The 17,734-nt window shown below is 43.0% G+C and overlaps 2 protein-coding genes across 2 annotated transcripts in view; both read right to left on the bottom strand.

The window, feature by feature from the left end:
* LOC145396727 (uncharacterized) overlaps positions 1-2,674 on the bottom strand; it is a 31,533-nt gene extending 28,859 nt beyond the window's left edge. The window contains exons 1-2 of the mRNA XM_080270012.1: positions 2,480-2,674; positions 1,264-1,394 (exon numbers count right to left, since the gene is read on the bottom strand). Coding sequence (XP_080126138.1) covers positions 1,264-1,394; positions 2,480-2,674 — 326 coding nt within the window. The remainder of the gene's footprint in view (positions 1-1,263; positions 1,395-2,479) is intronic.
* Positions 2,675-2,858: 184 nt separating this feature from the next.
* LOC145396726 (uncharacterized) overlaps positions 2,859-17,734 on the bottom strand; it is a 28,593-nt gene continuing 13,717 nt past the window's right edge. Inside the window, exons 4-8 of the mRNA XM_080270011.1 lie at positions 12,215-12,275; positions 10,504-10,621; positions 8,992-9,135; positions 7,921-8,064; positions 2,859-3,017 (exon numbers count right to left, since the gene is read on the bottom strand). Of these exons, the coding sequence (XP_080126137.1) occupies positions 2,859-3,017; positions 7,921-8,064; positions 8,992-9,135; positions 10,504-10,621; positions 12,215-12,275 (626 nt within the window). The remainder of the gene's footprint in view (positions 3,018-7,920; positions 8,065-8,991; positions 9,136-10,503; positions 10,622-12,214; positions 12,276-17,734) is intronic.

The raw sequence follows: 17,734 nt of genomic DNA, 5'->3' as shown, positions 1-17,734 counted from the left end.
TCCCTCTCAGTACGTCTGCATATGGTTCAGTAGGTAAATATGTTCGTGTATGTTATTTATGCACTGTCAGTGTTAATATTATACAAAGAACATACAAGGGAACACTGAGATGTAATTCAAAAGATAAATCGCAATGAAAGAGGTGCTAGGCAAACTCCTAAGCTCAGATACAGGAGAGAGAGAGAGAGAGAGAGAGAGAGAGAGGGATATGAATCGGAGAGACGGCATAAACAAAATAATCATAAAGCGACGACGGTAAAATGCTCTTTTCCTTGTTACTCACCTCGACCCTGTAGTGCCGCAGAGGGCTATCAGAATATTTGGAAGTTTGGTGGTTGTTCTGATTGAGAGTTTGGATATCAGTGTCGTATGGGAGTAAGGCAGAGATAGCTAAATAAGTAGATAGATGGACGGACAGATAGAGAGAAAGGAAATATTAGGGGGAAGTGAGGTACGGGAAGAGTTGGGCCCGGGGGGGAGGGGGGGGAGGAACAGACTAAAAGGAAAGAGTGGAAACAAATGAGGGGTATAGGTGGGTTAGATGAAGGGAAGAGGTGGGATAGATAAGTTGATAAAGTGCGCTAGATGAGGGGAAAAGGTGGGTTACATGAGGGGAAAAGGTGGGATGGATAAGAAGAAAATGTGGATTAAATAAGAGAAGGTGGGTTAGACGAGGGGAAAGGGTGGGTTAGATGAGGGGGAAAAGTGGGCTAGATCAAGAGAAAAGGAAGGTTAAATGAGGGAGGAAGGTGGGATCGATAGAGGAAAATGTGAGTCAGGTGAGCGGAAAAGGTGGGTTACATGAGGGGAAAATGATAGGTCAGATGAGGGGAAAAGGCGGGTTAGATGAGGGGGAAATGTGGGTTAGATGAGGGGGAAGTGTGGGTTACATTAGAAGAAGACGTGGCTTAGATGAGAGGAATAGGTTGATCAAGTTACTGAGATGGGTCATATCAGGACAAAAAAGGTGGGTGTACAAACTAACTGGCCTGTACCCTGACGCTGTGATGTGGTCGTTGGTGTGGGAGTGGAGCCGAGGAAGATGGGAACCAAATAAGTGGTAGAGATGGCTCAAAGAAGTGGTAAAGGTGGATCAAATAAGTGGTAAAGATGGATGAAATAAGTGGTAAAGATAGAACAAATAAGTGGGAAAGATGGATCAAATAGGTGGTAAAGATAGATCAAATAAGCAGGAAAAGGTGGGTTAGATTAGGGTAAAATGTGGGTCAGCTGAGGGTCAAAGGAGTGGGTTTTAACACTGACCTGGTGGCGTATATCCTGACGCTGCGAGGAGGGTGTGTGATGGTGTGGTCGTAGGTGATGTGGGGGTGAAGCCACACTCGCAGGTCGTCGTCCAGGTGTTGGGTCATGTTCAGCAGGTATGGTGGCATCTCCTGCAATACCCAGGCAATGGTATACTATTCATACACACTATATTAGCTATACACTACACCAGACACTACACTGTCCACACAACACACTATCCATACACTACAGTATGACAACCATACTCTATAGCAGACACCACACTATACCAGACACTACACTGTTACCAGGCACTACACTATTCAAGACATTCCACGTATTATTCCACATATTATTCCATAACATATTATACCAAATATATACTCTACCAGATCCTACAGTATACCAGACACCACACTATACCACTCTTATTACACCCGGGCAAACGGCATATTATCCTCTCACACTTTACTAACCATGCACTATACCACACAGTGCACTATACCATTCTAGCAATATTGAGGAAATGGTATTTAAGCCAGGCACATTACTACTGTATACTACCACGCACTACTCCAAATGCAACAATATATTACTACTGCAACATCGAAGCAATTGTATACTATCCACACAGACTTGACCATTGACACGCACCATACCACTTTTCAGCTCTGCACAATATATCAGCGTTGCACCACTCATTGCGGCATTAAATATAATAGTGTTTATCACCACTGTGACCATTATCAGTGTAAGGTAGAAGAGTTCGGTTTCTAAGGCTGGAGACGTACACTCTTACAAGCGCATTCTATTTATCTTTCTAAATACCTAGACTGTTTCCCCTCTAACCGGGGGTAGCCAAGACAGGACCACACACTTATCAAAATACTCATCCACACACACACACTTACTCGTATCAATACACAAAGGCAAGTGAAACAGGAAAGAGATATGGCCGGTACACAAAATTACCATAGCTCTGGTGTATGTGTCAGTGCTAACCAAATCGGAGCGTTTGTTATGCGACGTTAATCATCTACTCCCACGAATTCTACGCATTAGGCACGATTTTTTTTTTTTTTTTTTTACTTGTCATTCACCCACCAGGGTGAGGTGTTGGAGCGGGTCCTTGCCGTTGGGCAGCCCCCCAGTGATGCTGTATTGGTAAGTGATGATCATGGAGTTGTAGCAAGGCAGAGAATGGGAGAACCCAAGCACACCTATCCTGCCATACTAGATTGTTCGACATTAAGTGTTGACTGCTACACTCCGTTTTAATATTGATGGGGGAGAGGCGGTGACCATTTTTGTCAAGGTCACAGTTGGGTGTCCAGGCAATCAGCTTGGCATCAGCAACTTGTGCCTCAGGGGCAGTGGTTAGTGTATCCTGCATGAGAACTGTGATGGTTCTTCTCCTCGTTGTTGACATCAAGCATTTGGTAAGTGTAATTTTAGCCAAGTCGAAGGCGGTGCAGGTCGGTGCAGACCTGACCTATAACTGCCTTATCTAAAGGAATATGATGGTACTGCATGGCCACAGCTTGCCAGACGGCTGACGGGGAGGCATGTACCACACAAGATTCGGGCAAGTGACGGGAGAGATGTGCTTATCTTTAGGCTTTGATATTCGTTGGTGTCAGGCTCGAGGGAACCCTCAGATCAATAACGGATCTCTTGGTGGCAAGTTTCTCGGCTGTGTCGTTTTTTTCGTTCCCCTGAACGTCAACACAACTGGGTAACTTGATGTTTACCAAGACCTGCTTCCCGTGTCCCTGCAGGTGCAGGGCAAAAGAAAGGGTTTTTGTGGAAATGTGGTTGTTGTCGATGGACTAAATTTTGGTGAGTGTCTATGTGGCTGCCACAGAGTCCCTGTGTTAAACGTGACTTGTACGAGTACGAGTATGTAGCTGAATCAGAGCATATTGATGAACCCCCCCTCGCCCCTGATTGCAAGTATCTCAGTTTGATCTCAGATTGAAGAGTGGATGCCCCTTATGGGAACTTTCATAGTTAAGATGTTGCGGCAGGGCTAAAATATACCATATGAGAGAGTAAATGGTGTAGGAACTACAAATGTTTTCTTAAATGTCATTAAATATGGCATGTATAACCTATCTTGAGGGCAGTGTGAGGGATGAGTGCAAGGGATGTTTTACACACACACACACACACACACACACACACACACACACACACACACACACACACACACACACACACAAGGTAAACTACCTGATATGTGGATGAAGGCAAACATTGTTCCTCTATTCAAGAAAGGGACTAGGCAGAATCCACTCAACTACCGACCAGTATCACAGACCAGTGTTGTAAATAAGATACTAGAAAAGCTGATAAGATAAATTTGGGTAAACCATCTGGAAGAACACAGTATGATAACAGCAAGGCAGTTCGGTTTTAGAAAGGGAAAATCATGTGATGCTAATCTACTAAGCTACTATAATATTGTTGCAAAAACATTAAAGAAAAGAGAAGGATGGGTGGACAGTATCCATCTAGATTTCAAGAATGCAACTGACAGAGTACCGCACCAAAGACTTTTATGGAAACTGTACCATCAAGGAGGAATCCAAGGAAACCTCTACTGTTGGATACAGGATTTTCTCAGAAAAAGGGAAATGAGGACAGTACTAAGGGGAAATTACTCATCATGAGGGAAGTGACTAGCAGAGTTCCACAGAGCTCAGTGCTGGCACCAATTATGTTCCTAGTATATGTAAGTGACATAGATAGTAACATTGTAAATGGAAGCTATCTAAATATGTTTGCTGATGATGCAAACATACAAAGGAAAATTGCTAACACAGATTCTTGCAGACAGCTACAAGAAGAATTAAACTTCATGAATGGAGCAATAAATGACAGATGGAATTCAATGTGGACAAGTGTTATGTAATTAAGTTTGGTAAAAGTGAAAAAAAGTATAGACTGGGATTCTAAGTTATGAAGTTCAACCCTACACATATAAGAAAGGGAGAAGGACCTAGGAGTGATTATCAGTAACAGACAATCTCCGGCTGATCACATCAGTTAGAAGGTACGGGACATGTATACACTGCTAGCTAATATGAGAATAGCATTAACATACATTAATGAAAAAACATACTGAGAAAGTTAATAACATCATTCAAGAGACCAACCCTGGAGTATGCATCAGTTGTCTGGAATCCTCATTTCAAAAAACACATATATAATATTGAAAAAGTACAAAGGGCCGCTACAAGAGGGTATCAAGCTTAAGGGATCTAAGATACGAAGAAAGACTAGAAAAACTGAATCTACAAACACTACAGGAGAGCAGGAAAAGAGGAGACATGATTATGCTATATAAATGCATCTCAGGGAAAGAGAAAAGAGACATTAATGAGTATATAACCTATGGGGAAGCATCAGCAAGAGGACACTGCAAAAAACTGTATAAAAGGAGAGTTGATAAAGACGTAAGGGAATTCAGTTTCCCAAATAGGGCAAATGATCAGTGGAATGCACTACCGAATGAAACAGTGTGTGCAAAAACAATCCATAAATTTAAGGTTATGTATGGTAAAAATGGTTTAAGACACGGGACAGTACGAGCATGACTTATTCCTGTTAAAATACAATTAGTTAAGAACAATTAGGTAAGAACACACACACACACACACACACACACACACACACACATAGTGGATAATGTACAGGAATTTCATGTTGCCCAAACCCTTTGGGATCTAAGGGATCTAAGCTACGAAGGCATACAGGAAGGATAGTGTGAAGGTGGGAATTAGTATGAGGGAACGTAGTTTTGTGTTCTGTGTTTCTCTCGGTACATTCATGGGTCACTAGAGGAGGAACTTGGACTAATGTGCTTCTCCAGTGATAACAGTCTCCACAGCAGGCAATCAGGACTCAGGCTGAAGTACGTGATTGAGGTGCTGAAGATACTGTAGCTCCCATTATGGAATGCACGGGGAAACACTGAGGTATCTAGCACATCGACCATGCTGGTTGCTGCTGATCACTGCGCTGCGACTACAAAGAGCGATTGGGTTAATATTATTTGGAGCAGATGGGGGACGTGGAAAGTGTGTGCAAGATATTCATAGAAGAAATCTGTGCAGCATGTGAGGTGGTGTGTGGGGTTAAGAGAAGATGAAAGGGGGTGCAGGGAACAGCATGGTGGAATGAAGAGGTGAGATAGGCTGTGGCACGAAAGAAGAAAGCATATAGTGAGTGGATGAGAAATAGGGGCGTGAAAGAAGTTGAGAGACGGAAGAGAAAGTTATATGTTGAGAGGAAGAGAGGGGTGAAAAGATTAGTAAGAGAGAATAAGAAGAGAGTGGATGAGGAATTGGGAAGGAATTTGAGTGTAAAGTGGAGGGAATGTAAGAACATGTTTTGGAAAGAGGTAAAGAGAGTTAGACAAGGAGTTAATGAAGTTAGTCGAGGAGTGAAAGATAAAAATGGTAGAGAAAAAGTGAGCAGAGGAAGAGAACACTTTAAGGAATTATTGAACACAGAGAATGAAAGCAACGGAGTTTAAGTGACTGGGGAATGGCTGGGAGGAGAGATGTGAGAAGAGAAGAAGAAATCAGTAGGATGGAAGTTGTGGAAGCAATGAAGAATGTCAAAATTGTGAAAGCCCTAGGAATTGATGGAGTGTGTGGTGAAATGCTGAAGCACGGGGGAGAGATAGTAGTAGAATGGACGTGGAAGATGCGCAGATTCGCCTGGGACAAAGGTAGATCCGGAGGCTTGGAAGTTAGGAATAGTTATTCCCCTGTACAAAGGAAAAAAGGAAAAAGAAATTGTGTAGTAATCATAGGGGCATTTGTCTTCTTAGTGTAATAGGAAAAGCATATGGTACGATACTTATTGAGAGTTAGGGAAATAACAGAGGAATTGGCTGGAGAAGAAAAGGGAGGTTTTAGGAAGGGAAGAAGTTGTGTAGACCAGATATTCATTCTTAGGTCTTTAATGGAAAGTCTCTGGAGAAAGGAAAGAAGTTGTATGTGGCCTTCAGGGATTTGCAGAAAGCATATGGCAGGGTGGATAGACAAGGATTGTGGAAAGTATTAAGACTGTATGGAGTAAGTGGAAAGCTGAATGGTGTGAAGAGTATGTATGAGGGTGCTAAGGCTGCAGTGCTTATGGATGGTGATCTGAGTGAATTTTTCTATCTGAAGGTTGGATTGAAACAGGGATGTGTCATGTCTCCATGGTTGTTCAATCTGTATTGGGACAGGGTTATAAAAGACAATGTATGTTGGAGCGGTCCTTATGAGAGAAGGCAGTGTGTTGGAACTCCCTGTAGCCTACTGTTGTCTGCAGATGATACTGCGTTGTTAAGTGAAGACGAAGGGGAGCTGCAAGGTTTGGTGAATAAGTCTGGGAGAGTGTGTAAGAAATGGAATTTAAAGGTGAATGTAGGGAAGAGTAAAGTTATGGTCTTCGAGAGAAATGAAGTCACTGAATGTACAGTGAGGTTGGATGAGGAGGAAATGGAAAATGTGAGTGCATTTAAGTACTTATGTAGTGTGATGAGTAAGGATGGAAGTTTGGAGGGTGAAATGTTTGAAGGGGTACAACAAGGAAGAAAAGTTGCTGGTTCTTTGGAAGCAGTGATAAGAAACAGGAAAGTGAGCATGGCATTGAAAACGTTACTGCATGACAGTATCGTGATACCCACTCTAACGTATGGAAGCGAAGATTGGACCTGGTTGCAGGGACACGGGTCAGGAGTGACAGCAGTAGAAATGAGTTATTTGAGATCAGTATGTGGAGCCACATGGAGAGACAGACTGACTAATGAGGAAGTGAAGGTGCGTTGTGGTGTGAATGTGGATGTGATAGGAGGCGTTAGGAGAAACACACAGGTGGTTTGGCCATATGGTGAGGATGGAGAGTGAGAGACTGACGAGGAGAGTGTATGTGAGTGAGGTGGAGGGGGGAGAGGGACGGGAAGGCCAAGGATGAGATGGAGAGATGGAGTGGAGAGGTGTATGAAAGAGTGGGGGTGTGAGCTGGGAGCAGGGCAATGAAATGGCGGCGGACAGAGCGACATGGAGGCGATTTGTTTGTGTCCTCGCTTTTCGGGATTAAGGCTTCTGGCAATAAACAGATTTTCTCGAGTGTGTAGGCTGGCATGGGAAGAACTGCTGGCTGTAAGTTCCCAGAAGGTAGGTTTGCTGTGTGATGATTTTTTTCCTGTCCTCTCCCTGGGTTTTTTTGAGGAATAGTCCTAGCTACTTGTCGTAGTCTGGCTCAATCTGAAGGTCATTTTCTTGAACTGTGAACATGCTACTGGGACTGCCTAAATCACATTCGTCTTGTCTCCCTTGCTATCCTTTGGCGTACTCCTTTAGCAACTGCTTGAGTGCAAGCGAAAACAATACTTGAATATTTAAAGGCAATGCTATATATCATGGGGCTTGCATAATGCCTGCTTTTAGAATAATTATTTTTAGACAGCAGCAAGCCAGTCATCAGTGAACTGCAGTTGTGCAGTGAGCAAGAAGTTTGGAGGAGTACCTTTCAAGAAATATGTCCACTCAAAAAGGATAAATATTTTAAGTTATTGTTGTTCCATCATCATCATCATCATCATCATCATCATCATCATCATCATCATCATCATCACACCACCCAGTTTTTTTACTTAGGATGAGAGGCACTCACTTCGGTCCACGCAGCATGGAAGTTGATTTGGTCGTACACAGGCGAGAAGAAGATGTTCCTGTCGCTGGAGGGGATGTCGCCGCACTCTGGACTGTGTTCCGCCACCACCTTTGCCAGAGCCTCAGCGCTCACGTCCAGAGTACCCTGCGTACAGAGAAGAAGAAGAGGGGTTAGATCTATGCCCAGTGTGCAGAGAAAAAGAAAGGCTAGACTTACTCCTTGTGTGTAGAGGAGGAGAAGATGAAGAAAAAGAAGGGCTAGACTTATGCCTTGTGTGTAGAGGATAAGAAAAAGTAGAAGAGTTAGACTGGTGTCCTGTGTGTGGAGGAGAAAAAGGGTTTGATTTATATCCTGTGTGTAAAGGAGAACAACAGTCAGATTTATACCTTGTGTGTAGAAGAGAAAAAGGGTTATTATGCCCTGTGTGCAGCGATGAAAGAAAGGTTAGATATATATCCTGTGTGTAGAGAAGAATGGTTAGATTTATATCCTGTGTATAGAATAAAAGGGTTATATTTATGCCCTGTGTGTAGAGAGGAATAGTTAGATTTATGTCCTGTGTGTTGAAAAGGTTAGATTCATGTCGTGCGTGTAGAGAGGGTTAGATTTGTGTCCTGTGTGTAGAGAGGGTTAGGTTTTTGTCCGGTGTGTAGAGAGGGTTAGGTTTTTGTCCTGTGTGTAGAGAGGGTTAGATTTGTGTCCTGTGTGTAGAGAGGGTTTGGTTTTTGTCCTGTGTGTAGAGAGGGTTTGGTTTTTGTCCTGTGTGTAGAGAGGGTTAGGTTTTTGTCCGGTGTGTAGAGAAGAAGGGTTTGATTTATGCCGTGTCACGCTTGCTCACTGCTCTATCATTCACTCGCACCTTCTACGTTCACTCAGTAACTCACTCCGTTCACTCACTGGTTCACTCTCACTCACTCCATTCACTCACTGGCTCACTCTCACTCACTCATGCGCTCACTGTTTCACTCCCACTAACTCACTGGCATACTCTCATTCACTATCATTCATCTATTTCCTCCCCCATTCACTCTTTCACCCACTGGCTCTTTACTCACTCACTCACTCACTCACCTCAACCTTCATGACTGGCGGACCGCTGTTGCAAGAGGTGCCATACTGAATGTTGAAGCTTGTTGTAGCGTGCAGGTCCTCGGGCTGAATGGGATGTCGACGGGGTGGGTAAGGAGGCTTCTGGACGCTCAGATCAAAGCACACCTGAGACAGACAAAGTTGAGAGAGAGAGAGAGAGAGAGAGAGAGAGAGAGAGAGAGAGAGAGAACCATCATTTATATTCCTGATCCCAGTGATAATAACTATAGTAATAAAAGACCCCCCCAAGGGGGCAATCACATCAGCCGCGAACCGATACATATCTAACTCGGCTCGGAATATGACCTTGACCTACACTCCAATTTCGAACTCGTAGGAGATTTTCATCCCTACTATACACCTGTAAAATTTTGTGATGATATCTTGAGCGGTTGCGAAGTTATCGTGGTAACAGACACACAGACAGACAAGTTGAAAACGATGCTCGTAGATTTTCATCGCTACGACAGACCCATATAATGTTGTGATGATATTTTGATCGGTTGCGAAGTTTTTGTGGTAACAGACACACAGACCTTGACCTACTTTCACCAATTTCGAACCCGGAGATTTTCATCCCTATTACACACCTATACAATTTTGTGATGAAATCTTGAGCGGTTGCGAAGTTATGGTCCTACAGTAACACACACACACACACACACACACTGAAAACAATACCAGCTTCGCTCTCGTGGCTGGTAATTACTCTCACTTGTCAGCAAAAGTAACAAATGTTCCAAATTTGGTACATAATTACTGTGGATATCTAAAGCAGTTATGAGCACTGCCTTGGCTGGCGACATGACGGGATCTTCTCAAAACTGACGATATATAGATAGAGACGTCAAATAAGATAACTTTACAATGATTATGATTGGGAAAAAAGGAAATGAAAATAAACCCCAATCATCTATGTGTGTCTATGGCCACAAGGAACATAGATACTAAATTACATAAAAAGAGTTCCTTAAGTGCTTCGTATGGCTATTTCAGATACTATTACATGCAAAGAAATGTAGAAAATTATATATTCTTTTTCCCTTGGAGTTAAGCCTTCCCTAAATCAGTGAATTTTAATGAAGTCTTTTTGTTTTAACCATCCTACTTATCATATAACGCCATCTTCTTTTATTCTTCCTACCAGTCGTCTAAAGCCTTCTCATTGTATTCTTCCTACCAGTCGTCTAAAGCCTTCTCATTGTATTCTTCCTACCAGTCGTCTAAAGCCTTTTATTGTCCTCTTCCTACCAGTCGTCTAAAGCCTTCTCATTGTATTCTTCCTACCAGCCATCTAAACCCTTCTTGTTCTTCCCGCCATTCATCCAAAGTCTCCTTATTTTCTCTACCAGTCAGCTAAATTCTCCTTACTGTATTTTTCCCACCAATCATCAAAGTTTTCTTGTTCTTCCTACCAGTCATCTAAAGCCCTATTAATGTATTCTGCCTACCAATCCTCTGAACAGCCTCGTGATGGGATGGTGCGGTACTCACAGCTTTGGGTTCGGCGAGAGTGCCCTGAGGCGGGAAGGTGGTCAGGGCAAGGATGAGTCTGGTGGCCGTGTTGTCTGTGCTGCGGCTGAACGTTAACGCGGCCTCGTAGCTCGGTCCCCTGGCAAAGCGGTCATAGAGCATCTTCATCAATTTTTAACATACACAACCCTATCTCTCATCACACAAGCCTATCTCTCATCACACCTATCTCTCATCACACAAGCCTATGTATCATAACAAGTCTATCATAAAACAGGTTTATATCATCACACAAATCTATCATCACACGGATCTATCATCACACAAGTCTATATCTATCATCATACAAGTCTCTCTTCACACAAGTCTATCATCCAGTCTTTTTTTTTACTTCCATTACAAGCAAGAGGCCCGGGGCAAGACTAATTACTTCCTTAGAGTGAAAATTTTAGGTGAATGATTAACACCTCTGCCCTGTACGGTATTCTGTGAGCAATAAACTACCAATCCTCAGGCGTGAACTCAGATGTGTCGTGTTCAGACAGAGAGCCTTTGCCTTCTGTGCTACCACGAACAAATCTACATAACATTCCTTCATTTTTATCTGTACGAGCTGGTCTGGTTGTGAAGGGTGTGGTGGGTGTACAAGTGGAGATCTAAGACTGGACACGTATGGCGTGTTTGTTCTCATCTGACAAGGATCCGAAACTCATTTCAGCTTAGTTGATGGTCAGGTGTAGTCAGACGGGAGGGTAAGTTTGACTATACTTCATCAGTTAACTTGGTCCAAATTTTCATATTTTTTGCAGCATTTTTCGCGTAGTTAAGTGGCAGAAAAAGACAGTACTGTGATTCTACATCACTTCTGTAGCGCTATTTTGAGACCAGAATTTTGTTCTAGTGTTAATCTTTTGTTATTAGTTCTGCATTGAAGATGGATGGATGGCAGTTGTAGGCCAAGTTAACGTTAACAGAAGAGTAACCAGGGAGATTCTTTCCTACGTCATAACTAAGGTTCATCGAATATCATGCAACCATAACTTTATATTTGAGCTGTGAGAGTGCCCTAGTTCCATCAGATGAAAATAAACCGATAATCATCTCATACACAATGCACTCTGGCTTGGTTGTAATGTGATGGATGGCTGAGTGAAGCTGGAGATATATACGGGTAATCTTATGCCTAAATTAAGCTCTAGAAACTTTATGAATAAGTTACCTTGGCGCCTAGTAATGACTTGGAAAGAAGCAATGAAGGTAAATGATATCAAAGCAACCTTATACACAACTTAAACTTAATGCAGTTTATGAAAATGGTACCAATTCTATAAGAATAAAAGCTTAGAGATTCAATCCTATACGAACCCTAAGTTCAATGAAGTACATATCGACATACCGTTGACTGCTCTATGAAAATAAAGGTATTTTTCTTCATAGCTTAAGCTAAAAAAAGTGCCTGTCGCTGGCTGCTCTATGAAGATAAAAGAATGAGAAAATTTCAACACAGCTTCAGCTCTGTCAAGTATTCTAAAGTGCCATATGAAGGTAAAGGCATGAACAGTGAATCCTCGACAAAGTTTATCAATACAGTGCCTGTCACTGACTGTTCTATGAAGATAAAACCATACACAATCTTCTCTACAGCTTAATCTCAGTAAAGTGCCTGTCGTCTGGTGCTCTAGGGGGATCAACACAATCTTCTATACCGCTTAAGTTCAATAAAGAACCATACCTGTCGTCGGCTCCAAGCAAGTCCAGCGCCAAGCCCACCGTTCCTACCGTGCCTCCGTGCACTGAGGAATAAACACAGTCAGTAGGTTAGAAGTTGTGGAAGCAATGAAGAAAGTTAAATCGGGGAAAGCCTCAGGAATTGATGGAGTGTGTGGTGAAATGCTGAAGCATGGGGGAGAGATAGTAGTAGAATGGATGTGGAAGATGTGCAGATTGGCCTGGGAGGAAGGGAGAGTCCCGGAGGATTGGAAGTCAGGTATAATTATTCCCTTGTACAAAGGAAAAGGGGAAAAAGAAGTGTGTGGTAATCATAGGGGCATTTGTCTTCTTAGTATAATAGGAAAAGTGTATGGTAGGATACTTATTGACAGAGTTAGAGAAAGAACAGAGTAATTAGTTGGAGAAGAACAGGGGGGCTTTAGGAAGGGAAGAGGTTGTGTAGATCAGTTATTCATTCTTAGATCTTTAGTGGAAAAGTTTCTAGAGAAGGGAAAGAAGTTGTATGCGGCTTTCATGGATTTGGAGAAAGCATATGACAGGGTGGATAGACAAGGATTGTGGAAAATGTTAAGAATATATGGAGTAGATGGGAAGTTGTTGAATGCTGTGAAGAGTATGTACGATGGTGTGAAGGCTGCAGTGCGTGTGGATGGTGAACTAAGTGAATTTTTCTCTTTGAAAGTTGGGTTGAAACAGGGATGTGTCATGTCTCCATGGTTGTTCAATCTGTACATGGATGGGGTAATAAAAGAGGTACACCGTAGGGTAGTGGATGTTAGAGTGGCCCTGGTGAGAGAGGATAGTGTTTGGAAGCTCCCTGTACTGTTGTTTGCAGATGATACTGTGTTGTTGAGTGAAGACGAAGGGGAGCTGCAAGGCTTGGTGGATGAGTTTGAGAGAGTGTGTAAGAAACGGAATCTAAAGGTGAATGTAGGGAAGAGTAAAGGGATGGTCTTTGAGAGAGGTGAAGTCAGTGAATGTACAGAGAGGTTGGATGGTGAGGAATTGGAAAATGTACGTTTAAGTACTTGGGTAGTGTGATGATTAAGGATGGAGGTTTGGAGGGTGAAGTGCTTGAAAGGGTACAGCAGGGAAGAAAGGTTGCTGGTTCTTTGAAAGCAGTGATAAGAAACAGGGAAGTGAGCATGGAAGTGAAAAAGTTACTACATGACAGTATTGTGATACCAACTCTAACGTACAGAAGTGAAGCTTGGACGTTGTTGGAAGGACACAAGTCAAGAGTGAGAGCAGTGGAAATGAGTTATTTAAGAGGAGCCTGTGGAGTCACATGGAGAGACAGGCTGACGAATGAGGATATAAAGGAGCATTGTGGTGTTGATGTGGATGTGATAGGAAGCGTTATGAGGAACACACTGAGGTGGTTTGGCCATGTGGAGAGGATGGAGGGTGAAAGACTGACGAAGAGAGTGTATGTGAGTGAGGTGGAGGGGAGAAGAGGGAGGGGGAGGCCGAGGATGAGATGGAGGGATGGGGTGGAGAGGTATATGGGAGAGGGGGGTGTGAGTTGGGAGCAGGGCAGTGAAATGGCGGGGGACAGGGCGACTTGGAGGCGATTTGTTTGTGGCCACCCCAAGCGGGATTGGGGCGTCTGGCGGTGGATGGTGGATGGACGTTAATCACTTCAGTCCAAGGATGTTTTTCATATTCTCTACCCAGACGAACTCATTCAGTTTGAGATAGTGCACCTCTTATGAAAATGATAGTAGTAGTAGTAGTAGTAGTAATAGCAGTAGCAGTAGCAGTAGCAGTGGTAGCTGTAGTAGTAATAGTAGTAGTAGTAGTAGTAGTAATAATAATAATAATAATAATAATAATAATAATAATAATAATAATAATAATAATAATAATAATAATAATAATAATAATAATAATAATAATAACAATAATAATAATAGTAGTAGTAGTAATAATAGTAGTAGTAGTAGTAGTAGTAGTGGTGGTAGTAATTTTTACAACCCCAGGCTCATCTTTAGGGACGCGTCCACACGTGTGCTCGAGCAAGTGCTGGCAACATGTACGCACCACCGTAACGAACACGCTGCAAACATGTTTGGAACAGCAGCGTCCAGATCATGTTGGCAACATCATGATGACGTCTCAGCTGTCTGGTATGGACACACTTATCCCTTCACCTCTGCTGCCGGTGTTCGAAGCTGCACTGAAACATGTGTGCATACATATGTCCAAATACTGCTGCATACATGTACTCAAACATGTTGCCAGCTGTGTTGACAGCATATGTTCGAGGGCACGTGTGGACGCGCCCTTAAGTGTGAAATCGGTGGATTGCTTGCTTAAGTTGTCCTTCTCCTGCAGTCCACCCTCCTCCTTTTAGGGGATAGGGAAGAATTAGAAGGACGTTAGCAAAACCAGGTGGTTGGGCTGCCTGGCTTTATCAGTGCCACCACAGGAAGGCGCCCCTCTTCAACACTGAGAATGATGATGAGGACTATGTTTAACTCCTAGGCTATAATTTGAAAACTCTCTCCTACGTTGAAAAAAATCGCCTATTAGCAGAAAGTATAGAGTGAAAGAAACGTCATCAAATGGAAGGGCTAAATCACATCCGAGTTGTATTCTAAGCGGCTCTGTGGATTTCGTAATACCTCTTCCAAAGCAGTTTATTATTGTGCATTACACCTCAGTACAGATGCTGGAGAGGGATGCCTTCACGTGGTGGCACTGATATGACCCGGGGGTGAAGCTTCCCGGTTATGCAAAACATTCCTCAGTTCCCTCTCCCCATCCCCCGTGACGAGGATAATGGACTGAAGAAGAAGGGCACCTTCGGCCTGCAGCTCAGTGAGCTCAGAGAAGCCAGGGGTTGCAAATACAACTATACCTCAGTGCCATCTAATTTGTTACTAATGCAAACTATGTCGAGATATTGTTAACCACTTATTAACCACTCAGCAATAGATGGCGACCATCATCCACACACTTGATATAGTGCGGCCTACTTCTTCCTTAGCCTTTATCATTCTTTTTCTGTGCCTGCCCTCCTCTCTTCCTGTTTCTCCCATCTTTCCTGTCACTTCTTATTGCTTTTCTTTCCTTTACAGGTGGCTTTACATTGAGTGACAAGCCAAATGGTTTCCTGTAAGCCAAGAAACCATTTACAACGCTGGGTGGTAACCATATGACCAAACCATACGTGCTCTCTACGTGTCAACAAGTGGGTTGGTGCATGGTTAGTGCCTCCCTTCCGTAAAACAAATAACTCAAAGTCAAATGGCCACCCCTTACGGGATTATGGCGTCTGGCAATAGACAGATAGATAGATAGATAGACAATAGTCGCTCCACCATATTTCATGCATTCCACAGCACACTCATCCATACCTCCAGCTTTCTCTGCTTTCATCCCTTTTACTGCCTCCTGCAGTTCCTCCATCGTGATCAAAGAGTCATTCAACTCTCCCAACACATTTATTTCTTGCACCCCTCCATCTGCCACAATCTCAGCCTCTCTTTCTTGCTCCACATTTAACAATCTTTCAAAGTATTCTGCCCATGTCTTCCTTACTGCATCCATCTCAATTACCATCCTTCCATCCACTGCTTTTACTCTCTCTCTTCCATCCCAGGCTCTCTTTTGCACCCTCTTCACCTCCTTCCAAAACATTTTCTTATTCTGTTGAAAATTCTCAGTCAAACACCTACTCCACCTCTCATCTGCTCCCACTTTAGCATCACACACAGCCCTTCTCGCGCTATTCCTCTTTTCCTTATAACTTTCATGTGACACCTCATCCTTCATATGCAGCCACACTTCATATGCACTTTTATTCTTGACCACAGCCATACTTATTTCCTTGCACTACCATTCCCTTCCCCTTCTTTCACCACCACCCACTCGTCTCACATCACACACCTCTTCCACATGCCCCACCACAACACTCTTAAACGACTGCAATTCCTCCTTACGCTGCCATTTTCCTGATCTTTCACTGCGTTCCACTCATCTTTCAACTTCTCCTGATACTCTATCATTTTCTCTCTTTTATCCAACTCACATACTTTCAAAACCTCCCTGCCACACCCAACTCTCCTAGCCCTCACCCACCTCATACCACCTCTCAACTTTCCCTCCATCAAGTAGTGGTCAGACATACCTCCACACTCCCCTTTCAAAACTCTCACACCCAACAATCTTCCTCTTACATTCCTGGACACAGCCACATAGTCCATCAATGCTCTATCAACAACCCTTCCATCCTCCTGTCTCACCCATGTATATTTATATCTTTCTTCTCAAATTCAAACAATGTATTTCCAATCACCATCTCTCGCTGAACTTACGTCCCTATCATTCTTTGCCCATTATCATTTCGTCCAGGCATACCATGCATACCAACGACACTCAACTGCTACATTTCCCACTCTAGTATTCAGACCTCCCGTCATTACCACATTCGCATCTCTCCAAAACTCTGCAGACAATCACCAACATCATTCCAGAAAGACTCCCTCTCTTCCTCATCCCTTTCACAACCAGGCCCAAATTCACTCACATATACCCACAACTCAACTCCAAATTTCGCTTTCACCCACATCAGTCTCGATGACACCTCCTTCCATTCCATCACGAACTGCTGACTTCTAGGCCCACTAATAAGGACACTTCTTCTCTCGCACTTCCTCTATCAACACCTGACATCCCTCCAGTCACACTCGGAACTTAGATTCACCTTTTCCTTTCATCTCTGTTTCACTCAAAGCTAACACATCCAACTTTCTTCTCACAAACATTCTCCTAATCCCCTCCCTTTTAGCCTCAGTCGTACTACATCCACGCACATTCATAGACCCTATCTTCAGGGTATGGAGATAACTCAATCTCCTTTCCTGTTTTATGCCATGTCTTACCGTATGAACTAAAAATACAGAGGGGGGGAGTCCCTTGTCCAATCAACCCGTCCCTTTTAATCGCCTTTTACAATATAGGGAATACAGTGGCAGAATTCTTCCTAACACAACCTAACCGCAGAGGGTAGTACCACCCAATAGTGCGGCCAGATTGTGCCCCCCCTCCCCCCGCCACAGGGGGGGGGTGGATAATGAATAAAAATAAACAAGAATAAGAAAATAAAATTTGCCTGCTACTTCACCAGTTCTACGCCTCAATTTCCAATCATATTCCTAAGCTGAGGGAGGCTTGGTATACTTCTCCATCTTCTCATAGATGATATTTTTTTATGGTGCATCTGGGAGTCAAGTGACGGATGTGCCAAAGTGTAGAGTGGACGAAATTGAAAATACAAACGTTTACCTACTATTTAACCTATCCTCCTTCCCATTTTAATTTAAAGACTAATATTCCTAAGCCGAGGGAGATATGGTATGTTTTTCTATCCATGGTTGATTCCCTTTCATGATGCATCTTTTTTTTTTTTATGCAAGGAAGAAGGAACGAAAGGCTAGATATCCGCAAATTGTTCCCTCCAATAAAAAATAAAAGCAAGAAAACAGAGAGCCAAATTCAAAATCCATTCACTTCA

Source organism: Coenobita brevimanus, chromosome 39, assembly GCF_032717465.1.
Source record: "Coenobita brevimanus isolate Jiangsu-jjx chromosome 39, ASM3271746v2, whole genome shotgun sequence".
NCBI classification, from domain to species: Eukaryota; Metazoa; Arthropoda; class Malacostraca; order Decapoda; family Coenobitidae; genus Coenobita; species Coenobita brevimanus.
The sequence above is the reverse complement of the archived record's forward strand: the minus strand, read 5'-3'. Positions and strand labels throughout refer to the sequence as shown.